Source organism: Scyliorhinus torazame, chromosome 1 (assembly GCF_047496885.1).
Source record: "Scyliorhinus torazame isolate Kashiwa2021f chromosome 1, sScyTor2.1, whole genome shotgun sequence".
Lineage (NCBI taxonomy): Eukaryota > Metazoa > Chordata > Chondrichthyes > Carcharhiniformes > Scyliorhinidae > Scyliorhinus > Scyliorhinus torazame.
Genome location: NC_092707.1, coordinates 55671292 through 55697026, shown reverse-complemented (window position 1 = coordinate 55697026; position 25735 = coordinate 55671292). Strand labels below are relative to the sequence as shown.

The window sequence follows — 25735 nt, the reverse complement described above, 5'->3', positions numbered from 1 at the left end:
CAACTTAATAGAGGTTTACAAGATAATGAGGGGGATAGATAGAGTGGACGTTCACAGAGACTATTTCTTCAGGTGGATGTAGCTGTTACAAGGTGGCATAACTACAAGATTCAGGGTGGGAGATATAGGAGGGATGTCCGAGTTAGGTTCTTTACTCAGAGAGTGGTTAGGGTGTGCAATGGACTGCCTGCTGTGATAGTGGGGTCGGACACTTTAGGAACTTTCAAGCGGTTATTGGATAGGCACATGGAGCACACCAGAATGACAGGGATTGGGATAGCTTGATCTTGGTTTCGGACAATGCTCGGCACAACATCGAGGGCCGAAGGGCCTGTTCTGTGCTATACTGTTCTATGTTCTATTCTGGGTGGCTTTTGGAAGTCAGGAGGAGAGTTACTCACCGCAGGATTCCTAACCTTTGACCTGCTCTGGTAGTTACACTATTTATATGGCTTGTCCAGTTCAGTTTCTGGTCAACGATAACCCCCAGGACGTTGATAGTGGGGGATTCATCGATGGTAATGCCATTGAATGTCAAGGGCAATGGTGAGATCCTCTATTGTTGGCGATGATAATTGCATGGCACTTGTATGTCACAAGTATGTCACAAATTTTACTTGTCACTGGTCAGCTCAAGCCTGGATATCATCTGGGTCTTGCTGCATTTGGCACAGACTGTTTCTGTATGAGGTGTAGCGAAGGATATTGAACATTGTCCTCACTTCTGACTTTTTTTTTAAATTTAGATTACCCAATTATTTTTTCCAATTAAGGGGCAATTTAGTGTGGCGTCAATCTACCTACTCTGCACATCTTTGTGTTGTGGGGGCGAAACCCACGCAGACACGGGGAGAATGTGCAAACTCCACACGGACAGTGACTCAGAGCCGGGATCGAACCTGGGACCTCAGTGCTGTAAGGCAGCTGTGCTAACCACTAGGCCACCGTGCTGCTCTTACTTCTGACTTTATGATGGAAGGAAGATGGATGAAGCAGCTGAAGATGGTAGGGCCCAACGCACTACCCTGAAGAACTCATGTTGTGACGTCCTAGAGCTAATGAAATAACACCCTTAGTGTTGGGTGGATTTACTGGGTTATGGGGATAGGGTGTGGAGGTGTTGACCTTGGGGAGGGTGCTCTTTCCAAGAGCCGGTGCAGACTCGATGGGCCGAATGGCCTCCTTCTGCACTGTAAATTCTATGATCTATGAAAACATTTTTTGGGCATGTTGCTGAGGAAGGGGGACTTCCGGTTGCGGCATGTAGGAGGAAGTCGCACGCTGGGTGGCTCCTGCTCTAGGCTTCATTTTTAAAAATTTAATTCCCGGTCCCTGGGGCAGTTTTTCATTAAATAAGTGCAGGAAGACATAAGGAAGGAGGGGGATGTCCAAAAAAACAAAAGAAAGCTGCCATGAAGAAGGGGGCGAGTGAAGGTTGGCTGTCGAGCGAAAGGGACTGCTTGGCAACCGGAAAGATGGCGGAGGCTGAGTCGCTGGGTGGGGTGCACTGTTCATGGCAGAAAAGATGACCGAGGTGATGGTTGTGGAGTTTGAAAAACAGTTCACAAAGCACATGGAGGTGATGAGGAAGGAGATGATGGTGGCATTGAAGGTGCTGGTGGAGGAGGCGATTGCCCCGGTGAGGGCGGCGGTGTCAAAGAAATAAGCCGAGGTGTGGGAGCAGGGTGAAAATCTGAAGGGAGTGGTGGAGATCATGTCGCAGCACAGCAATCAGCTCACCTCGATGGGTGAGGAGCTGCAGAAGGTGATGGAGGCCAACAAAGGTCTGCGAGTCAAGGTAAATAGGATGGTCAATAGGACTTTAAACTAAAGATTGGGGGGGGAAGGGAAAGTCAGGGAACCAAGAGGTGAAGTAATCAGCGGGAAGCGTAGCTGCTTAGGAATACAAAAAAAAACGAATAGACAAAACTCAAGAGTGGTTACGATTGTCCCCATCCCACAAAATATGACACAGTGTATGGAAAGGCTCAGTAAACCAAGGTCCACCACACTAAGAAAACAAAAAGGGACGGTCAATAGAGAATTAAAGGTGCTATATTTAAATGCGCGCAGTGTACGGAACAAGGTAGATGAGCTTGTGGCCCAGATTGTGACTGGAAGGTATGATGTGGTAGGCATCACATAGACATGGTTGCAGGGGGTTGGCATTTAAACATCCAGGGATTCACAACCTATCGAAAAGACAGATAGGTGGGCAGAGAGGGCGGGGTTGCCTTGTTAATTAGGAATGAAATTAAATCAATAGCACTAAACGACATAGGGTCAGATGATGTGGAGTCTGTGGGGTAGAGTTGAGGAACCACAAAGGCAAAAAAACCATAATGGGAGTTATGTACAGGCCTCCTAACAGTGGTCAGGACCGGGGGCACAAAATGCACCATGAAATAGAAAGTGCATGTCAGAAAGGCAAGGTCACAGTGATCATGGGGGACTTCAATATGCAGGTGGACTGGATAAATAATGCTGCCAGTGGACTCAAGGAAAGGGAATTCATTGAATGTTTACAGGAGGGCTTTTTGGAACAGCTTGTGATGGAGCCCACGAGGGAACAGGCCATTCTGGACTTAGTGTTATGTAATGAGCCAGACTTGATTAAAGATCTTAAAGTAAGGGAGCACTTAGGAAGCAGTGATCATAATATGGTCGAATTCAATCTCCAATTTGAAAGAAAGAAGGTAGAATCAGATGTAAAGGTGTTACAGTTAAATAAAGGTAACTACAGGGGCATGAGGGAGGAACTGACGAAAATCGACTGGGAGCAGAGCCTAGTGGGAAAGACAGTAGAACAGCAATGGCAGGAGTTTCTGGGAGTAATTGAGGACACAGTACAGAGGTTCATCCCAAAGAAAAGAAAGGTTATCAGAGGGGGGATTAGGCAGCCATGGCTGACAAAGGAAGTTAGGGAATGCATCAAAGCAAAAGAGAAAGCCTATAATGTGGCAAAGAGTAGTGGGAAGTCAGAAGATTGGGAAGACTACAAAAACAAACAGAGGATAACAAAGAGAGAAATAAGGAAAGAGAGGATCAAATTTGAAGGTAGGCTAGCCAGTAACATTAGGAATGATAGTAAAAGTTGATTTAAATACATTAAAAACAAACGGGGGGCAAAAGTTGACATTGGGCCGCTCCAAAATGACGCTGGTAATTTTGTGATGGGAGACAAGGAAATAGCTGAGGAACTGAATAAGTACTTTGCGTCAGTCTTCACAGTAGAAGACATGAGTAATATCCCAACAATTCCGGAGAGTCAGGGGGCAGAGTTGAATATGGTAGCCATCACAAAGGAGAAAGTGCTAGAGAAACTAAGAGGTCTAAAAATTGATAAATCTCCGGGCCCAGATGGGCTGCATCCTAGAGTTCTAAAGGAGATAGCTGAAGAAATAGTGGAGGCGTTAGTAATGATCTTTCAAAAGTCACTGGAGTCAGGGAAAGTCCCAGAGGATTGGAAAATCGCTGTTGTAACCCCCCTGTTCAAGAAGGGAACAAGGAAAACGATGGAAAATTATAGGCCAATTAGCCTAACCTCGGTTGTTGCCAAGATTCTAGAATCCATTGTTAAGGATGAGATTTCTAAATTCTTGGAAGTGCAGGGTCAGATTAGGACAAGTCAGCATGGATTTAGTAAGGGGAGGTCGTGCCTGACAAACCTGTTTCAAGTTCTTTGAAGAGATAACAAATAGGTTAGACCAAGGAGAGCCAATGGATGTTATCTATCTTGACTTCCAAAAGGCCTTTGATAAGGTGCTTCCCTTTGATAAGGGAGACTGCTGAGTAAAATAAGGGCCCATGGTATTCGAGGCAAGGTACTAACATGGATTGACGATTGGCTGTCAGGCAGAGAGTTGGGATAAAAGGTTCTTTTTCGGAATGGCAACCAGTGACGAGTGGTGTCCCACAGGGTTCAGTGTTGGGGCCACAGCTGTTCTCTTTATATATTAACGATCTAGATGACGGGACTGGGGGCATTCTGGCTAAGTTTGCCGATGATACAAAGATAGGTGGAGGGGCAGGTAGTATGGAGGAGGTGGGGAGGCTGCAGAAAGATTTAGACAGTTTAGGAGAGTGGTCCAAGAAATGGCTGATGAAATTCAACGTGGGCAAGTGCGAGGTCTTGCAATTTGGAAAAAAGAATAGAGGCATGGACTATTTTCTAAACGGTGACAAAATTCATAATGCTGAATTGCAAAGGGACTTGGGAGTCCTAGTCCAGGATTCTTTAAAGGTAAACTTGCAGGTTGAGTCCGTAATTAAGAAAGCAAATGCAATGTTGTCATTCATCTCAAGAGGCTTGGAATATAAAAGCAGGGATGTACTTCTGAAGCTTTATAAAGCATTAGTTAGGCCACATTTAGAATACTGTGAGCAATTTTGGCCCCACACCTCAGGAAGGACATACTGGTACTGGAGCGGGTCCAGCAGAGATTCACACGGATGATCCCAGGAATGGTAGGCCTAACATACGATGGACGTCTGAGGATCCTGGGATTATATTCATTGGAGTTTAGGAGGTTGAGGGGAGATGTAATAGAAACTTACAAGATAATGAATGGCTTAGATAGGGTGGATGTAGGGAAGTTGCTTCCATTAGCAGGGGAGACTAGGACCCGGGGGCACAGCCTTAGAATAAAAGGGAGTCACTTTCGAACAGAGATGAGGAGAAATTTCTTCAGCCAGAGAGCGGTGGGTCTGTGGAATTCATTGCAACAGAGGGCGGTGGAGGCCAGGACGTTGAGTGTCTTTAAGACAGAAGTTGATAAATTCTTGATTTCTCAAGGAATTAAGGGCTATGGAGAGAGCGGGGGTAAATGGAGTTGAAATCAGCCATGATTGAATGGTGGAGTGGACTCGATGGGCCAAATGGCCTTACTTCCGCTCCTATGTCTTATGGTCTTATAGAGGACCTGGAAAACAGATCTAGGCGGCAAAATCTGAGGATTGTAGGCCTGCCCGAAGGGGTGGAGGTCCCAAGGCCGACTGAGTACTTTGCCAAGATGTTTGCGGGGCTGTTGGAGGGGGAAGATCCATCCCAGTACAAACTGGATTGGGCTTATCGGTTGCTGAGGCCTAAGCCAAAGGCGAATGTGCCGCCAAGAGCAGTGATTATAGGTACCACTTGAAGGAGAAGGTCCCGAGTTGGGCAAAGCAGAAGCGGGAGGAGCAGTGGTGCATGTATTTATCAGGACTTAACCGTGGAGCTGGCGAGGAGGCTGGCGGCCTTTGGCTGAGTGAAGATGGCACTGTATAACAGCAGTGTGCGGTTCGGCATTGCTTATCCAGCTAAGTTGAGGGTGACCTACAACTCCAAAGACTTTTATTCCGAGATGGTGGAAGCGGCGGAGGCGTTTGTAAAGGCAGAAGGACTGGGGCAGAAGTGAGAAATGGGACTGCGGATTGGTCTTGGACTGAAGGGGCAGGGGGGGGGGGGGGGGTGGTTTCCTGGGGTTTGTGAGTTTGCACTGGGTGTGTTTGTTTGAAGGGGATTTCTTTGCTTTCCGGGGACCGAGTGCGGAGAGAAGATGGGAGGGGAGTAGGGCCAGGGCCTCCACACTAGCAAGCTCAAACTGACTAGTGAACTGGGGTGTGGTGGGGGGTGGGGCTGCAGTCACTGGAGTGGGGTGGGAGGTGGGGTTTTAGTTACTGGAGTCTGGTCGAACAGGTTTCGATGGGCCTAGGAGGTGAAAAGCAGGGGAGTGGGCCAATACTGGGTGAGGTGTTTTCGAGAGGAAGTGGATGGGGGGATTCGATGGCGACAATTAGATGTGGAGGGTCAAGATGATTGTGGATAGCGGTTGGGGGGGGGGGTTGAGACACCTCCAGGTCAGGATAATTACGTTGAATGTGAATGGTTTGGGGGGACCAGTGAAGAGGGTGTTTGCGCAACTAAAAAGTTTAACGGCTGATGTTGTCATGCTACTGGAGACTCATCTGAAGGTGAAAGATCATGTGAGGCTCAGGAAGGGCTGGGAGAGCCAAGTATTTCATTTGGGGTTCGACAGCAGGGAGGAGCAGCGGTTTTGATCGGAGAGTGAGGTTCCAGATGGAGAAGGTGGTGGCGGACCAGTGAGGTAGATACGTGATGGTAACAGGGGCGTTGGAGGGGAGGTTGGTGGCATTCGCAAGTGTGTATGACCCTAACTGAGATCATGAAGGATTTGTGAAGATGATGCTTTAGCCATTCCGGACTTGGTCCTGGAGAAGGCAGTAGCGCAAAGACCAGAGTGGAAAATGGATGCTGGGGGACCGAAGTTTTTGTGAGAAGATCGGGAGAGTGATTGAGGAGTTCATGGGCTTTAACTGTACAGGGGAAGTATCGCAGGCGGCGCTTTGGGAGGCCCTGAAGGTGGTAGTGAGGGGGAGGTGGTAGTGTTTAAGGCCAAGGTGGATAAAGAGGAGGAAAGAGCTTCAAAGGCCGATAGATGAGATGTTGGAGGTACACAGGAGATGCAGCAGATTGAGCATCTTTGGACACAAGGAGGGAGCTACAGGCTAGCTTTGATTGTTTGTCCATGAGGAAGGCGATGTGATAAATAAGGTGGGCGAGGGGAGCGATTTATGAATATGGGGAGAAGGCATGCTGGTAAGCCAACTTTGGAGGGAGACGGGCAAGGGAAATTGTCCAGGTGCGGGATGGGAGGGGAAATTTGGTGGTGGTCCCTGACCAGATTAATAGGGTGTTTAAGGAGTTCTATTAAAATTTGTATAGGTCGGAGCCACCGGGGGGAGGATCAGGGGAGTTCCTGGATGGATTTGACTATCTGAAGCTGGAGGAGGAAGCCAGGACCACACTGGAGAGGTCAGTGGGGGAACAGGGGGGTGAAGGACGCAATTGGGAGAATGCAATCGGGGAAAGTGGCAGGGTCAGATGGGTTCCCAGTGGAGTATTACAAGAAATTTAAAGACAAATTGGCGCTGCTGATGGTGGGAATGTTTGAGGAGGCGATGGGGAAAGGGGTGCTACCACAAACATTGGGCAGGCCTCAATCTCCTTGCTGTTAAAGAAAGATAAGGACCCGAGGGAGTGTGGGTCGTACAGGCCAATATCGCTACTGAATGTTGACACAAATGTACTGGCGGCTAGGGACAGCATGGTGGTGCAGTGGTTAGCACTGCTGCCTCACGGCGCCGAGGTCCCAGGTTCGATCCGAGCTCTGGGTCACGGTCTGTGTGGAGTTTACAGATTCTCCCCGTGTTTGCGTGGGTTTCGCCCCCACAACCCAAAGATCTGCAGGGTAGGTAGACTGGCATGTTAAATTCCCCTTTAATTGGAAAAATTAATTGGGTACTCTAAATTTATTTTTAAAAAGGGGGGAAAAAGGTACTACCGACTAGGTTGGAGGGGTGCCTCCTGTAGGTGATAGGGGAGGACCAGACTGGGTTCGTGAAAGGAAGACAGCTATTATCAAATATTAGGAGGTTATTAAATGTAATCATGACGCCACCTGAGGGAAGGGAGACAGAGGTGATGGTTGCACTGGACGCGGAAAAGGTATTTGATCGAGTAGAATGGGAGTATTTGATGGCAGTCATTAAGAGGTTTGGGATCGGGCCAAGATTCACGGAGTGGGTACAGCTATTATATAAGGAATCAACAGCGAGTGTCCGCACAAACAACACGAGTTCGGGGTACTTTTCTCCACACCGTGGGACCAGGCAGGGGTGTCCTATGTCACCTCTGTTATTTGCATTAGTAATAGAGCCTTTGGCCATCACTTTAAGGAGTTTGGGACTGTGGAAGAGAATAGAATGGGGTGGGGCAGAATATAAGGTGTCTCTGTACGCAGACGATTTGTTATTATATCAGAGCTGAGTGCATCGATGGGGATTATAATGGAACATCGTCGCAGATTTGGGTCCTTTTCAGAATATAAATTAAACCTGGAAAAGAGTGAATAATTTGTGGTGTCTCGGCCAGGAGTGGGAGGGCTGCCATTTCACAGCGCGGCAACCCACTTCAGGTATTTGGGGGTGCTGGTGGCGCAGGACTGGTTTAGTAAACCACGGTTCCCTCGCTCGACCACTTCCTCCCTGCCTGACAGGCACATACTTATCAAGGACACGCAGTAGTTGTTCCTTGAACAAGCTCCACATTTCCATTGTGCCCATCCCCTGCAGTTTTCCTCTCCATCCGATGCATCCTAAGTGTTGCCTCATCGCATCATAATTGCCTTTCCCCCAGATACAACTCTTGCCCTGCGGTATATACCCATCCCTTTCCATCACTAAAGTAAACGTAATTGAATTGTGGTCACTATCACCAAAGTGCTCACCTACCTTCAAATCTAACACCTGTCCTGGTTCATTACCCAGTACCAAATCCAATATGGCCTCGCCTCTCATTGGCCTATCTACATACTGTGTCAGGAAACCCTCCTGCACACATTGGACAAAAACGGACCCATCTAAAGTACTCGAACTGTAGCGTTTCCAGTCAATATTTGGAAAGTTAAAGTCTCCCATAACAACTACTCTGTTGCTTTCGCTCCTATCCAGAATCATCTTTGCAATCCTTTCCTCTACATCTCTGGAACTTTTTGGAGGCCAATAGAAAACCCCTAACAAGGTGACCTCTCCTTTCCTGTTTCTAACCTCAGCCCATACTACCTCAGTAGACGAGTCCTCATCAAACGTCCTTTCTTCCACCGTAATACTGTCCTTGACTAACAATGCCACCCCTCCCCCTCTTTTACCACCTCCCTGAGCTTACTGAAATATCTAAACCCCGGCACCTGCAACAACCATTCCTGTCCCTGCTCTATCCATGTCTCCAAAATGGCCACAACATCAAAGTCCCTGGTACCAACCCATGCTGCAAGTTCACCCACCTTCTTCTGGATGCTCCTGGCATTGAAGAAGACACACTTTAAGCCACCTTCCTGCCTGCCAGTACACTCCTGCAACTTTGAAACCTTACTCATGACCTCACTACTCTCAACCTCCTGTATACTGGAGCTACAATTCAGGTTCCCAATCCCCTGCTGAACTAGTTTAAACCCTCCCGAAGAGCATTAGCAAATTTCTCCCCCAGGATATTGGTACCCCTCTGGTCCAGGTGTAGACCATCCCGTTTGTAGAGGTCCCACCGACCCCAGAATGAGCCCCAATTATCCAGAAATCTGAAACCCTCCCTCCTGCACCATCCCTGTAGCCACATGTTCAACTCCCCTCTCTCCCTATTCCTCGTCTTGCTAGCACGTGGCACGGCTAACAACCCAGAGATAATAACTCTGTTTGTCCTAGATCAAAGTTTCCACCCTAGCTCCCTGAATTCTTCCCTTACATCCCTATCCCTTTTCCTACCTATGTCGTTGGTACCTATGTGGACCACGACTTGTGGCTGCTCCCCCTCCCCCTTAAGGATCCCGAAAACACGATCCGAGACATCACGGACCCTGGCACCTGGGAGGCAACACACCAACTGCGAGTCTCTCTCGTTCCCACAGAATCTCCTATCTATCCTCCTAACTATGGAGTCTCCAATGACTAATTCCGTTGGAGAAGAGAAGCCAATGATTATGGCTTCTTGGATGGCCATCTCTGCTACTGCAAGTTCCATGTCAATGTTGTCTGCTTCCATTTTTTGGTCTTTTCTCATAAACTTCAATAGGATTAAGCCATTTAGCCCCTCAAACCTGATCCCCAATTCAATGAGATTATGGTTGATCTACAATCCAGTTATACACTCATTTGCCCTATACCTTTAGCTAACAAAAATCAACTGCAATTTTAAAATTAATAGATCAAGCATCCATTGTAATTTGTAGAAGAGTCCCATACTCCTAACATGTTTTGTATGAAGGGATTCCGATCACTCCAGAAAGGTATGTCTCTAACTTTTGTTATGTCTCTAGACTCAACTAGCAAAACGTTTCTCCTAAACTGCCCAAGCTGTTGCCCTTACTATCTTGAAACGTCCAATCAAATTGCTCCTTCACCTTCTAAATGCCAGGGAATACAATTTTTTTTCAATCTATCCACTTAGCTAGTGGCATCATTCTGGTAAACCTACAGTGCACTCACTCCCAAGGGATTATCCCCAGAACTAATGGTCGAGCCAAGGCCTTAGATAACTGAAGCGTGACTTCTACTCCTGTGGATTCTATTTCTCTAGATGTAAAGGCCAGCATTCCATCAGTTTTTATGATTATCAATTTTGCGATTTACTGCTTCACAGCAACTTGAACCCTTTCGAAATCAGAGGTGACAATATTATTATGGCCCTGGCCTGAAGACGCAAGGACAATACAATTAAGGACTTAAAACTGGCATTCCAATTCAGTTTAGACAGCGATTCCTATGACCCAGAACCGCTCTCGCACCTTCCCACGATGAGGCCAGTTAAAAACTAGAACGCAATCGTATTTTAAGACTGAAAACAAACCTTTTTTTAAAAAAAATGCATCTTAAAACCAGACTATCGGGGGAGGGGAGAATCAGAGACACACAACAAATCGAGAGACTTGCCAGCCAGCAGCAACCACTTACGGGTTATTATCGCTCATGGTCAGTAACAAGCTGCTGAGTAGTCTCACATTGGAGTAAAGGCCAGCGGCCACCATATCCCGGACGTGGTCGATAACGTTCATCCTCTCCTTCCAGACCAGTCCTTTGAGAAGTCAACACCAGACCCTCAGCATCAAAAATGGCGCTGTGGACCTCCCGCCACCTGCAGCTGCTCACTTAACGCCTGAATTATCATAATTCACTGTAACGGTACATCGCAGCAATTTTTTTTTTTGGGGGGGCGGGGGTAACATATTTAATAATTAAGGATATATAGCTACGTTTGTTTGCAGGTTTACGAGATTAGAAATGGTCGTTGAAGTAAAGCGGCGCTTGGCGGGCAGCCCTGGCGTTGCTAGGCGGAAAGCGCATGTGCGGTTTAGATGCCGGGGCGGGGAAGGGGGCAGCTTTACAGGCCGCGGCTGCAGTCTGAAGCGGGCCTTAGCGAGGGCCCGGAAGGCTGGGAGCTGGTGCTCCTCACCATCTATCTCGCCCATTTATTCTTCGTTTCTTACTTGTTTTTCATGTTTTACTTGGCTTGATTTGATCTTGAGTAATGACGGACCAGTCCGCTCTACTCCTCAGGAAACAGCTGGCAGGTACGTGCCACCCTTTTTTTGGGGGTGGGGGGGGGTGTGTGAAATCTCAGCAAAACCTTTACTGCAGATGTGAGCGCCGGGAGGAGGAATGTTGCTGCCGCTGAGCTCGACCCACCTTCAGTCTCATTTCATTTCGGCCATTTGGTGACTGTTTAAAAAAGAAAACATGTTGGATGTTATCTATATTATGTCGTCGGGCGTTGATTTGTAATATACAAGTCATTGTTTCGTACCCCCCCCCCCCCCCCCGAGGTTTTCTTTCCTCTCCTCCCCAGCTCTGCATTATCATTATGACAGACTAATTGTGGCAAAGTGTCTGCATGTTGACGGCCACGGGATCACAATCGTGTTTTGAACATTGGCAGTTCTTAAACGAATGGAACCGGCGTCAAAGTTACTGTATGAAATGCAGATGTTGTCAGTCTGAAGTGATTGTAAAAAAAAAACGATGGCGCTTCTCGAACGGTTCGATAGGAGGACTGCGGATTAAAAAAAACTTTTTACACGGCGCTTTAAAAAAACATTGTTTTCACTGCACGGTACGACCGGCTGCTTGTACTGGGCTAAATCACTAGCTTTGAAAGCAGAACAAGGCAGGCCAGCAGCACGGCTCAATTCCCGTTCCAGCCTCTCCGAACAGGCGCCGGAATGTGGCGACTAGGGACTTTTCACAGTAACCTCATTGAAGCCTACTCGTGGACACGCGATTTTCATTTTCATTTCAAGTAGCTGAATTGTTAAGTTTCCTTTGGTATACTTTTCATGTCCTATTGTCAGAAGTAAAATATAGTTATCCTCTCAGCAGTGAGAGTTGATGGTAAGCATTCGGTTGGCATTAAAATGCTGCAATATACGTCAAGGCATGTTTTCGTTCGATCCTTGCCACGAACTGCAGTGGGTAATATGCTGGAATGGTAAGTAGGAGAGGAAAAGTCATGCTTTTAATATTTTGAAATGTTTGATGCCTGCTTCACCGAGAAGAGCAAATAATTTGTGGGATAGCAAATCTTTATTGGATTATTTTACGTTTATCTAATAACTAAAGCAAAGTTGAGTTTGAAATCCAATTAAATAATTGAATTGTAGGAGAGAAGTAATTTTAACTTGGAAGATGTTTGACATTTATCTTTCTCACTTAGACAAGATTGTTGTTAAATAAAAGCAACATACTGCAGATGCTGGAAATCTGAAATATAAACAGAAAATGCTGGATAAATTCAGCAGGTCTGTGAATGGAGAAACACTATTAACATTTTGAGTCCATTGACCCTTCTACAGAACTGTAGACCCTTCTGAGAAAGGTCACTGGACTCAAAACATTAAGATTGTTAGTAACCTGTATTCTAGCTAAACAGTAATATAGGAATGATGATATTAGAAGTTAATTTTAAAGTTCCATGCAAATTTATTTTAATGAGACAGAAAAAGTAAATGAGACGATCATTCTCTAATATTTGCATACATGCCTTTAATCTAAAGGGTATACCAACAAGTGGGGCAATTAGTTTATTGGGTTTTACTTCTGGACGGAGAAACTGCTTTCTATTTGGTGTGTGAAAAGGATTAGACAGCAGAAGTTAACACACTTTATTTAGTATTATAGAACCCAATGTGTTTATAACTCGCCCTATTTTGTATCTTTATTTACTGAATGATTGAGTGACACGTTATTTGAATCCGAATGTTCTCCTTCCAATGCAGAACTCTGATCAAATGTGCAAATCCCACCCTGGGCAAGATCAGCAGTGGTGCTACTGAGCTACTATTAGAGGTGGTCAATGGCATTCTTCACCCAGACTACATTCTTTCCCTTGCTACCCTCGTTGCTTTCAAGTTGTGTTCAACATGGAAGAGCACTGATCATCAGTTTAGGATAGGTGGTAATCAGCAGGAGGCTGCTTTGCCAGTGCTTGACTTGATGCTTTGAGACATCATGGGACCCAGATCAACGTTGTGGATCCCAGACCACTCCTTAACGCCCCCCATCCCTCTTACAGGGTCTTTCCTGGCTGTGGTAAAGGGCATGACCTAGAGACAGTCACTGAGGACTCTGTTTCATTGGCTGTAAAGTATGATTATGTCAGGTTGTTGCTTGACTGGTCTGTGGTACAACTTGTTTTCAATTTTGGCACAATTTCCCAGATATTAGTGAGTAGATTGGGCAGGGTGGACCTTTGCTGTTTCTGGTGTCTCTGTCAACACTGAGTGATTTGTCCAGTTTGCTCCTCTTTGACCTTTCTGTAGCAGTTTTATGAAACTGAATGGCTTACTAAGCCATTTCAGAAGGCAGTTAAGAGTTGCGAGTATGCAGGTGGGGGTAGTCTGGGAGGCGCTGAAGGCGGTGGTTAGGGGAGAGCTAATCTCCATTAGGGCCCATGGGGAGAAGAGAGAGGGGAGGGAGAGGTTGGTGGGGGAGATTTTAAGGGTGGATAGGAGATATGCAGAGGCTCCCGAGGAGAGGCTACTCGGGGAGTGACGGAATCTCCAGACGGAGCTCGACCTGTTGACCACCGGGAAAGCAGAGGCACATTGGAGGAAAGCGCAGGGGGCGATGTATGAGTATGGGGAGAAGGCGAGTCGGATGCTGGCACACCAGCTTCGTAAGAGGGAGGCAGCGAGGGAGATAGGTGGAATTAAGGATAGAGGGGGAATACGGTGCGGAGTGCGGTAAGAATAAATGAGGTATTTGGGGACTTTTTATGGGGATTTGTACAGATCGGAATCCCCAGCGGGGGAAGAGGGGGTGCGACGATTCTTGGATCAGCTGAGGTTCCCGAGGGTGGAGGAGCAGGAGGTGGCTGGTTTAGGGGCGCCAATAGGGCTGGAGGAGCTGATTAAAGGATTGGGGAGCATGCAGGCGGGGAAGGCCCCAGGGCCGGACGGGTTCCCAGTCGAGTTTTATAGGAAGTATGCGGATCTGCTAGGCCCGTTGCTAGTGAGGACTTTCAATATGGCTAGGGAGGGGGGGGGGGGGAGAACCTTGCCCCCGACAATGTCCGGGGCGCTGATCTCTCTGATCCTGAAGCGGGACATGGACCCACTGCAGTGTGGGTCGTATAGACCGATCTCGCTCCTTAATGTGGATGCTAAGTTGCTGGCAAAAGTGCTGGCTACGAGAATTGAGGACTGTGTCCCGGGGGTAATTCATGAGGACCAGACGGGGTTGGTAAAGGGCAGGCAGCTAAATACTAACGTACGGAGGCTCCTCAACATGATTATGATGCCCTCGGTGGAGGGAGAAGCGGAGGTAGTGGCAGCTATGGACGCGGAGAAGGCTTTTGACCGGGTGGAGTGGGAGTATCTTTGGGAAATGTTGCGCAGGTTTGGGTTCGGGGAGGGGTTTATCGGCTGGGTCAGATTGTTATATAGAGCCCCGGTGGCAAGCGTGGCTACGAATCGGCGGAGGTCGGAGTACATTCGGCTGTACCAAGGGGCGAGGCAGGGGTGCCCCCTGTTCCCCTTGCTGTTTGCACTAGCAATTGAGCCCTTGGCCATGGCACTAAGGGAGTCCAGGAAATGGAGGGGACTGGTCCGTGGGGGAGAGGAACATCGGGTGTCGCTATATGCGGACGACCTGTTGCTGTATGTGGCAGACTCAGTGGAGGGGACGGCAGAGGTCATGCGGATCCTAAGGGAGTTTGGGGACTTCTCTGGGTATAAGTTGAATGTAGGGAAAAGTGAGCTCTTTGTGGTGCACCCAGGGGACCAGAGAAGGGTGGGGGGGGGGGGGGGGGGGGGAATGGGGTGGGCTTCCCTACGAGTACCTTTAAATGTCATATGGGGGGGGGGGCTATTGTACATGGGGAAACCCAATGTGAATGTTTTGTACAATGTACAATGTTTAATTGTTGTGTTCGCATTTCTTTTATCTTCTGTTATTGGGGTGGGGGGGCGGTGTTTGTCAAAAATGTTGTTGGAAAACTTGAATAAACATATTTTTTTTATAAACAAGTTGCGAGTAAACCAGGTTAGGATGGTATATTTCTTTCTTTGATCAAAAAGATAGAGGAGCAGAATTAGGCCATTCGGCCCATTGAGTCTGCTGATATGTTTCTCATCCCCATTCTCCTGCCTTCTCCCTGTAACCCCTGATCTCCTTATTAATTAAAAACCTATTTATCTGTGTCTTAAAGACACTCAGTCACTTAGACTCCACAACCTTCTGCAGATTCACCACCCTCTGGCTGAAGAAAGTCTGCCTCATCTCCGTTTTAAAGGGTTGCCTTCCTTCAGTCTGAGGCTGTCCCCCCCCCCCCCCCCCAAAAAAAAATCCTAAACTCCATCGAGTACAGACCTAGGGTTTGCAACTGCTGATCATATGACAAGCCTTTCATTCCTGGTATCATTCTTGTCAACCTTCTCTGGACCCTTTCCAAGACCCCGCACATCCTTCCTTGGGTACGGGGCCCAAAACTGCTCACAATTGCCTCCCCAGCTGCCAACTGAACCTGCATGTTAACCTGAAGAGAATCCTGAACTAGGACTCCCAAGTCGCTTTGTGTTTCAGATTCCCGAAGCCTTTCCCCATTTGGAAAATAGTCTATGCTTCTGTTTTTCCTACCAAAGTGCATAACCTCACACTTTTCCACACTGTATTTCATCTGCCACTTCTTTGCCCACTCCCCTAACCTGTCCAAGTCCTTCTGTAGCCTCCCGGCATCCTCAACACTACCTGTCCCTCTACATAGCTTTGTTTCACCTGCAAACTTGCATTAATGTCCCGTATCGTTAATGTATATAGTAAATAGTTGTGGTCCCAACATTTAAAGATATATTTTTTTTAATTCATTTTTACATATTTACAGAAATAAGAAAAAACAAAACACACAAATAAATATCTTATAGCTATGTCACGTATTCCCCCAATATACAAGCCCCCCCACTAAACGATAATAAACACAGTAGTAAACACCAAAGTACCCCTCGCACCGGGTTGCTGCTGTCCACCTCCTAATGCTCCGCCAGAAAGTCTAGGAACGGTTGCCACCACCTAAAGAACCCTTGCACAGATCCTCTTAAGGCAAATTTTACCCTCTCCAATTTAATGAACCCTGCCATATTGCTGATCCAGGCTTCCACACTTGGGGGCCTCGCATCCTTCCACTGTAGCAGAATCCTCTGCCGGGCTACCACGGACGCAAAGGCCAGAATGCTGGCCTCTTTCGCCTCCTGCACTCTCTGCTCGTCCGATACCCCAAATAGTGCGAGCCCCCAACTCGGCTTAACCCGGGTATTTACCACCTTCGCCACTGTTCTCGCAACGCCCCTCCAGAACCCATCCAGCGCTGGGCATGCCCAGAACATATGGGCGTGATTTGCTGGGCTCCTCGAACACCTAACACACCTGTCCTCTACTCCAAAAAACCGACTCAGCCTTGGCCCAGTCATGTGCCCTGTGCAGAACCCTAAATTGTATCAGCTAAGCCTGGCGCAAGAGGAGGAAGAATTTGCTCTTCCCAGGGCATCCGCCCACGTACCCTCGTCTATCTCCTCTCCCAGCTCCTCCTCCCATTTACCTTTCAGCTCCTCCACCGAGGCTGCCTCCTCCTCCTCCTGCACCTCCTGGTAGATCGCCGAGACCTTGCCTCCAACCCACACCCCTGAGAGCACCCTATCCTGGATCCTACGTGCTGGCAGCAGCGGGAATTCCCTCACCTGCCGTCTTACAAACGCCCTTACCTGCATGTACCTGAAGGCATTTCCAGGAGGGAGCCCAAATTTTTCCTCCCAAGGCTTGCAAACGTCCCATCTATAAACAGGTCCCCCATCCTTCTAATACCTGCCCTGTGCCAGCTCAGGAACCCCCCCATCCATTCTCCCCGGGACAAACCGATGGTTCTCTCAGATCGGGGACCACACCAAAGCCTCTGCCTCCCCCTTGTGGCGTCTCCACTGCCCCCAAATTTGGAGGGTCGCCGCCACCACTGGACTCGTGGTGTACCTTGTCGGCGGGAGCGGCAGCGGTGCCGTCACCAGCGCTCTCAGGCTTGTGCCCACACAGGACGCCATCTCCAGCCTCTTCCACGCCGTCCCCTCCCCCTCCATTACCCGCTTGCGTATCATCGCCACATTGGCAGCCCAGTAGTACCCACACAGATTAGGCAACGCTAGCCCTCCTCTGTTCCAGCTCCGTTCCAGAAACACCCTTCTTACCCTCTGGGTCTTTTTCGCCCATACAAACCCCATGATGCTCCTGCTGACCCACTTAAAAAAGGCCTTCGGGATCAGGATGGGGAGGCACTGGAATATAAAAAGGAATCTCGGGTGCACTGTCATCTTCACCGACTGTACCCAACTGCCAGGGAGAATGGCAGGATGTCCCACCTTTTAAACTCCTCCTCCATCTGCCTTGTTAAGTTGAGCTTGTGTAGGGCCCCCCAGCTCCTGGCCACCTGGATCCCTAGGTACCAAAAACTCCTTTCCGCCCTCTTCAGTGGAAGCTCGTCTATCCTCCTTCCCTGGTCCCCTGGGTGTATCACAAAGAGCTCACTCTTCCCCATGTTGAGCTTATACCCAGAAAAGTCTCCAAACTCCCTGAGGATCCGCATCACCTCCGGCATCCCCCCCCCCCCCCCCCCCCCCCCCCCCCCCCACTGGGTCCGCCACATACAGTAACGGGTCGTCGGCATACAGCGATACCCAGTGCCCCCGCACCAGCCCCCTCCAGTTCCTGGACTCCCTCAAAGCCATCGCCAAAGGCTCAATTGCCAACGCAAATAGCAGGGGGGATAGGGGGCAGCCCTGCCTCGTCCCCCGGTACAGCCGAAAGTATTCTGACCTCCGATTCGTGGCCACGCTCGCCACCGGGGCTTCGTACAGTAACCTAACCAACACTTCCCACAGGTACCCCCACTCCACCCTATTGAAGGCCTTCTCTGCATCCATAGCCACCACTATCTCCGCTTCCCCCTCCACTGCAGGCATCATGTGATTACATTTAGGAGCCTCCGCACATTGGTGTTTAGCTGCCTTCCCTTCACGAAACCCGTCTGGTCCTCATGGATCACCCCCGGGACACCGTCCTCAATTCTGGTAGCCAACGCCTTCGCATCCACATTAAGGAGTGAGATTGGCCTATACGACCCACACTGTAAAGGGTCCTTGTCCCGCTTCAAGATCAGGGAGATCTGCGCCCTGGACATTGTCAGGGGTAGGACCCCCCCCCCCGCCTCGTTGAAAGTCCTCACTAGTAGTGGGCCCAGCAGGTCCATATACTTCCTGTAAAATTCCACCGTGAACCCATCTGGCCCCGGTGCCTTCCCCGCCTGCATAACCCCAGCCCCTTAGTCAGCTCCCCCACCCCTACTGGTGCCCCAAGCCCCGCCACCTGCCCCTCCCCTACCCTCTGGAACCTCAGCCGGTCCAGAAAATGATGCATCCCCCCATCTCCGTCGGGGGCTCATAGAAGTCTTTAAATACCCCATTTATTCCCACCGCACTCGGCACCGTGTTCCCCCCCTTTATCCCTAACTCCCCCAATCTCCCTCGCTGCCTCCAGCTTCCGAAGCTGGTGTGCCAGCATCCGGCTAGCCTTCTCCCCGTATTCATACACCGCCCCTTGCGCCTTCCTCCACTGCACCTCCGCCTTCTTGGTAGTCAACAGGTCGAACTCGGCCTGGAGGCTTCGTCGCTCCTTGAGTAGTCCTTCCTCGGAGACCTCCGCATACCTCCTATTTACCCTTAAAATCTCCCCCACCAACCTCTCCCTCTCTCTCCTCTCCTTCCCCTCCTTGTGGGCCCTAGTGGAGATTAGCTCTCCCCTAATCACCGCCTTCAGCGCCTCCCAGACCACCCCTACCTGCACCTCCCCATTATCGTTAACCTCTAGGTATCTTTCAATGCACCCCCTGGATCCACCTGCTCACTTCCTCATCCTCCAGCAAACCCACCTCCAGGCGCCACAGCGGGTGCTGGTCCCTCTCCTCCCCTAGCTCGAGCTCCACCCAGTGCGGGGCATGGTCTGAGATGGCTATGGCTGAATACACCGTGTCCTCCACCCTCGGGATCAGCGTTCTGCTTAAAACTAAGAAGTCAATCCGGGAGTAGGCTTTATGGACGTGGGAAAAGAAAGAGAATTCCCTGGGTGGTCCCAACATTGACCCCTGTGGAACACCACTAGTCAACTGCTGCCATCCTAAAAAATACCCCTTTATCCCCACTTTCTGCCTCCCGCCAGTCAGCCTATCCTCTGTCCATGTCAGTTCCTTGTCCCTAACTCTACGGGCTCCTATCTACAAGAATCTCTCCAGTGCAGAAGAAAGTAATTTAGCCCATTGAGTCTGCACCGAATCTTTGAAAGACCATCCTACCTAGGCCCAATCCCCCCACCCTATTCCTGCAACTCCACCCTAAGGGGCAATTTAGCATGGACAATCTCCCTAACCTGCACACCTTTGAACTGTGGGAGGAAACTGAAGGAAACCCATGCAGACACGGGGAGAATGTACAAACTCCACTCACAGTTACCCGAGGTTGGAATCTAACCCAGGTCCCTGGCACTGAGGCAGCAGTGCTAACCACTGTGCCACCCTGCCTTCCATGGCTTCTTATTTAGAAGTCTCCTGTTAAAGGTCTTCTGGAAATCCAAATACATGACAACTCCTGGCTCTCCTTTGTCTAACTTCCTCATTACCTCAAAGAATGCTAACAGATTTGTCGGGCATGACCTCCGCCATGAGTCAGCCATGCTGACTCGGCCCTATTTCACCATGCTCTTCCATGTACTCCTCCGTCTCCTCCTTAATAGTGGCCTCTCAAATCTTACCAATGACCAAAGTCCGGCTAACCGGCCTATAATTTCCTGACTTCTGCCTCCCTCCCTTAAACATTTTACAGTTTTCTGGGACGATCCCTGACTCTGGTGAAAGATCACCACCAATTCCTTCACAATGTCATCAGCTATCTCCTTCAGAACCCTGGGTGCAGTCCAGGTGATTTATCCACCTTCAGGTCTTTCAGCTATTCCAGCACCTTCTCCTTGGTGATGGCCACCAGACTTGCCTCTGCTCCCTAACACTCGTGGAAGTTCTGGTATGCCACTGATGTCTCCCACCATGAAGACTGATGCAAAGTACCTATTTAGTTCCTCTGCCCTTACTTTGTTCCCCGTTATTACTTCTCCAGTCTAATTTTCCAAAAAAACTCTTGCAATGGCCTTTTTATATTTTTTTTTAATAAACATTTTAATGAGGTATTTTTGGTATTATAGCAACAACAAAATAAAAAATGTACATGAAACTATAAACATAGTGCAAAAGCCACCTCCGGGCAAACCTTAACAGTGACCCTCTCAAGGCGCACTTGATTTTCTCCAAACAGAGAAAGCTAGCCATGTCCGATAGCCAGGTCTCCGACTTCGGGGGCTTTGAGTCCTTCCAAGCTAATAGTATCCGTCTCCGGGCTATCAGGGAAGCAAAGGCCAGAACGCCTGCCTCTTTCTCCTGGATTCCCAGGTCTTCCGACACCCCAAAAATCGCCACCTCTGGACTCAGTGCCACCCTTGTTTTTGACACTGTGGACAAACCCCTGCCAAAATCCCCGAAGCTTCGGACATGCCCAAAACATGTGGACATGGTACGCTGGTCCTCCCGCACATTTTGAACACCTGTCTTCCACCCCAAAGAATCTGCTCATCCGGGCCATTGTCTTTTTAAAAAAATATATGTTTATTCAAAGTTTTTCCAACAAAAATTTTCAGCCCGTTAACCCCCCCCCGGGTAACAGAAAAGAAAAAAGACAAAAGAGCAAAACCAGAAAAGAAAAAAGACAAAAGAGCAAAACCAATCATAAACATGTCAAGCAAACATAGTTCAGAACCTATACAATGGGTTTCTCCCACACATATTAACCCTCCCCTATGTTTGTACAAATACTACCTGGGGAAAAAACCCTCCCCCACCCACCCAAACAAATATATCCCCCCCCCCAAAAGAAATACCCCCCTCCCTGTGCTGCTGCTGACCCAGCTCCTTCTAACACTCCGCGAGATAGTCAAGGAACGGTTGCCATCGCCTGAAGATCGCAAACCTTATCTTATCAAGCTTAATGAATCCTGCCATGTCATTTAGCCGGGCTTCCACACTGTGGGGCTTCGCGTAGCAAGATCCTCCGCCGGGCTACCAGGGACGCAAAGGCCAGAATGCCGGTCTCTTTCGCCTCCTGCACTCCCGGCTCGTCCGCCACCCCAAATAATGCCAGCCCCCAACTTGGTTTGATATCCGGGCCATTGTCTTGTGAGCCCGATGAACGACCTTGAATTGTATCAGGCTGAGCCTGGCACATGTTGCGGACGCGTTGACTCTACTCAACGCATCCACCATAGATCATCCTCTATCTCTCCTCCCAGCTCCTCCCCCCCACTTGCGCTTCAGTTCCTCGATCTGCGTCTCCTCTGACCCCATAAGTTCCTTGTAAATGTCAGAGACGCTCCCTTCTCCTACCCACCCTCTGGAAACTACCCTGTCCTGAATCCCCCTTAGCGGTAGGAGCGGGAAGGTTGACATCTGTTTACGTAGGAAGCCCCGCACCTGCAGATACCTGAATTTGCTTCCCCTCGCCAACTCAAACTTCTCCTACAGCGCCCTCATACTCTGAAAGCTCCCCTCTATAAACATATCCCCCATCCTCTCAATCCCTGCTCTCTACCATATCCGGAACCCCCCATCCATACTTTCCAGGGCAAACAGGTGATTATTACAGATTGAGGACCAGACCAATGCTCCCTCTGCTACCACATGTCTCCTCCATTGCCCCCAGACTCTCAGAGCCGCTACCACCATGGGGCTGGTGGAGTACCGTGCCGGCGGGAACAGCAGAGGCGCAGTTACCAACGCCCCCAGACTGGTGCCCTTGCATGAAGCCGCCTCCATACGCTCCCATGCTGACCCCTCCCCCACCACCCACTTCCTGATCATGGCTGTATTCGCCGCCCAGTAATAGTTACTAAAATTTGGTAGCGCCAGCCCGCCCTCTGTCCTTTTTATATTACTAACTAGCTTACACTTATATTTCATCTTCTCCCCTCATATTGCTTTTGTAGTTGTCCCGGCTTGCTTTTAAAGGCTACCCAATTGTCTTACTTCGCACTGATGCTCGCCACATTGTATGCTGTTTCTTGTGCTTTTTTGCTGTCCCCGACATCCTTTGTCAGCTATTATTCAGACCAGCTTTTTATTCCAGATTTGTTAATTATTTAAAAATTATTTTTTATTCTCCTTTTTCACATTTTCTCCCAAATTTACACCCAACAATAAACAATAATCAGTAACGAATGTAATGTCAATCCCCATATCAATAACAACGATCCCATCCTCCCACCAAACCCCAGACATTGGCCCGCATCTTAACATAAACAAATGACAAAAAGGAATTCGGAATCACCCATAGTCACCATTAACACATACAGTCCCCCTCCTCCCAACCCCCTAATATTCGATGTGATCCAATTCTCGAAAGTGCATAATTAATAACGCCCATGAATTGTAGAACCCCTCCATCCTTCCCCTCAGTTCAAATTTGACCTTTTCAAGCGTTCAGAATTCCAGCAGGTCCCCCCCACCATGTCAGGGCACAGAGTGGAGAGGTTGATCTCCACCCTAACAGGGTCCGCCTTTGGGCGATCAACGAGGCGAAGGCTACAACACTTGCCTCCGCGCCCGTTTCCAGCCCTGCTGGTCCGACACCCCGACTGCTCAGACCCCCCCGAATGTGGCCTCCCAAGGGCCCGGGTCCAGTTTCACGTGCACCACTTTAGAGATTACCCGAAACACCACCTTCCAGTAATCCTCCAGCTTTGGACAGGCCCAAAACATATGAATGTGGTTTGCGGGGCCTCCTCCACAACGTTCAGACACATCTTCTACCCCCTCAAAGAGCCGGCTCATCCTCGCCCTTGTAAGGTGCACTCTATACACCACCTTCAGCTGTATCAGCCCCAACCTCGCACACCAGGTGGAGGCATTCACCCTCTGGAGCACCTCACACCAGAACCACTCCTCCATACCCTCTCCCAACTCTTCCTCCCAATTTGCCTTGATCCCTTCTAGCAGCGCCTCCTCCTCCAAAATAACCCCATAAATCGCCGATACTACCCCCTTCTCCAGTCCCCCTGTCGTCCGCACCTCCTCCAGCAATGTGTAAGCCGGCTCTACTGGGAAGCACTGTAGGCTTTTTGGCTTTCTGGCTCGGATCTGCATATATCTAAATATTTCCCCGTGCTCCAGCCCATACTTCGTTCCCAGCTCCTTCAATCCCGCAAAATGACCCCCAAGAAATAAATCTTTTAGCGTCCTAATTCCTTTCTCCTTCCATCTCTGAAAACTTCCATCCCACTTCCCTGGCTCAAATCTATGGTTCCCCTGAATCGGCATTTCCCTTGACCCTGCCCCCAACCCGAAGTGCTGTTGAAACTGCCTCCAAATTCTCAACAAAGCTATTACTACCGGACTCCCTGAGTATCTCCACGGGGCCGTCGGGAGCGGCGCTGTCGCTAGCGCCTTCAATCGTGACCCCCTACCCAAACTCTCCTCCATCTGACCCATTGAGAGTCAACCCCTCTGACCCAGCTCTGTACCTTCTCCACATTTGCCGCCCAGTATTAATACATCAGGTTCGAAAGACCCAAACCCCCTGCCTGCCTTCCTCTCTGTAGTAGCACCTTTTTAATTCTGGCCACCTTCCCATCCCATATGAACGAGGTAATCATCCCTTCAATCTCTCTAAAAAATGCCTTTGGCAGGAAAATCGGCAGGCATTGAAAAACAAACCGCAATCGCGGCAGCACATTCATTTTAACCGCCTGTACCCGACCCGCCAATGACAGAGGGGGACCATCCCACCTTGCCAGATCAGCTTTCACCTTCCCCATCAAACTAGAAATTTTGTACCTACGGAGCCCCCACCCCAATCACGGGCAACCTGCACCCCCAGGTATCTAAAGTGAGTCCCTGACTTACGGAATGGCTGCCCCCCCCCCCCCCCCCCCCCACCCCTGCCCTCACCCCTGGCCGAGACACCACAAAATATTCACTCTTGTCTAGATTTAATTTGTACCCTGAGAAAGACCCAAACACCCGAAGCAGCTCCAGTATTCCCCCTATTGACATACTTGGTTCCGACACACATAATAACAAGTCATCGGCATATAAGGATAAGCTCTATCTCCGCCCCGCACTATCCCTTTCTATATCCCTGAACTTCTTAATGCGATGGCCAATGGCTCAATTGTGATTGCAAACAGCAGGGGGACATCGGACATTCCTGCCTAGTCCCACGGTGGAGATGAAAGTATTCTGAGCTGATGTTATTTGTGCGGACGCTGGCCCTCGGCTCCTTATATAGTAGCTTTATCCAGTCCACAAATCTGGGTCCAATTCCAAACCGCTCTAGCACTGCCATCAAGTACCCCCATTCTACCCAGTCAAACGCTTTCTCGGCGTCCAATGCCATAGCCACCTCTGTTTCCTTCCCCTCTGCCGGTACCACAACCACTTTCTTTTTTTAAAAAAAATATATTTTATTGAAGATTTTTTCTAAACAACATTTTTCCCTCCTTACAAAACAAACGGAACAGTAACAAAATAGAAATTTTTAACAGTACACAAGTAACAAAACTCCATTATCTATTGACCTATACTAAACTAAACCCCCTCCCCCCCCCCCCCCCCCCTTTCCCCCTGGGTTGCTGCTGCTGGTGATCTGTCTTCCCTCTTAACGTTCCCTTAGGTAGTCGAGAAATGGCTGCCACCGCCTGGTGAACCCTTGAGCCGATCCTCTCAGGGCAAACTTTATCTGCTCCAGTTTAATAAACCCCGCCATATCGTTTACCCAGGCCTCCAGTCCGGGGGGTTTCGCCTCCTTCCACATAAGTAGGATCCTGCGCCGGGCTACTAGGGACGCAAAGGCCGCGACATCGGCCTCTTTCGCCTCCTGCACTCCCGGCTCTTCCGCAACTCCAAATAGAGCTAACCCCCAGCTTGGTTTGACCCGGGCATTCACCACCTGCGAGATCACTCCCGTCACTCCCTTCCAATATCCTTCCAGTGCCGGGCACGCCCAAAACATATGTGCGTGGTCCCCCTCTGTCACTCCAAAGAACCTGCTCAATCTTGCCCCTGTTATGTGTGCTCTATGTAGCACCTTAAATTGAATCAGGCTAAGCCTGGCGCATGAGGAAGAGGAGTTTACCCTGCTTAGGGCATCAGCCCACATACCCTCTTCTATCTCCTCCCCTAATTCTTCTTCCCACTTTCCCTTTAGTTCTCCCACCGACTCCTCCCCCTCTTCCCTCATCTCTCTGTAAATCTCTGACATCTTGCCCTCTCCGACCCACACCCCTGAAAGCACCCTGTCCTGTATCCCCTGTGTCGGGAGCAACGGAAATTCCCTCACCTGTTGTCTAGTAAACGCCCTCACCTGCATATATCTCAAGAAATTTCCCCGGGGTAACTTATACTTTTCCTCCAATGCTCCCAAGCTCGCAAAAGTCCCATCTATGAATAAATCTCCCACCTTCCTAATTCCCAACTGCCACAACCACTTTCAATACCCTCCTAATGTTCGAAAAGAGCTGCCTCCGTTTTACAAACCCCGTCTGATCTTCACCTATCACCTTCGAG

At 49.2% G+C, this 25735-nt stretch overlaps 2 protein-coding genes across 3 annotated transcripts in view; one reads left to right on the top strand and one right to left on the bottom strand.

Annotated features, from left to right (window-relative positions):
• Positions 1-10685, bottom strand: part of anapc7 (anaphase promoting complex subunit 7) — an 82297-nt gene extending 71612 nt beyond the window's left edge. Inside the window, exon 1 of one of the 2 annotated variants that reach the window (XM_072495072.1) lies at positions 10504-10685. In XM_072495072.1, coding sequence (XP_072351173.1) covers positions 10504-10604 — 101 coding nt within the window. In that variant the 5' untranslated portion in view covers positions 10605-10685. The remainder of the gene's footprint in view (positions 1-10503) is intronic. The other variant, XM_072495077.1, reaches the window with a different exon arrangement.
• Positions 10686-10911: 226 nt separating this feature from the next.
• Positions 10912-25735, top strand: part of ube2g1b (ubiquitin-conjugating enzyme E2G 1b (UBC7 homolog, yeast)) — a 75995-nt gene continuing 61171 nt past the window's right edge. The window contains exon 1 of the mRNA XM_072495085.1: positions 10912-11120. Within this exon, the coding sequence (XP_072351186.1) occupies positions 11078-11120 (43 nt within the window). The 5' untranslated portion in view covers positions 10912-11077. The remainder of the gene's footprint in view (positions 11121-25735) is intronic.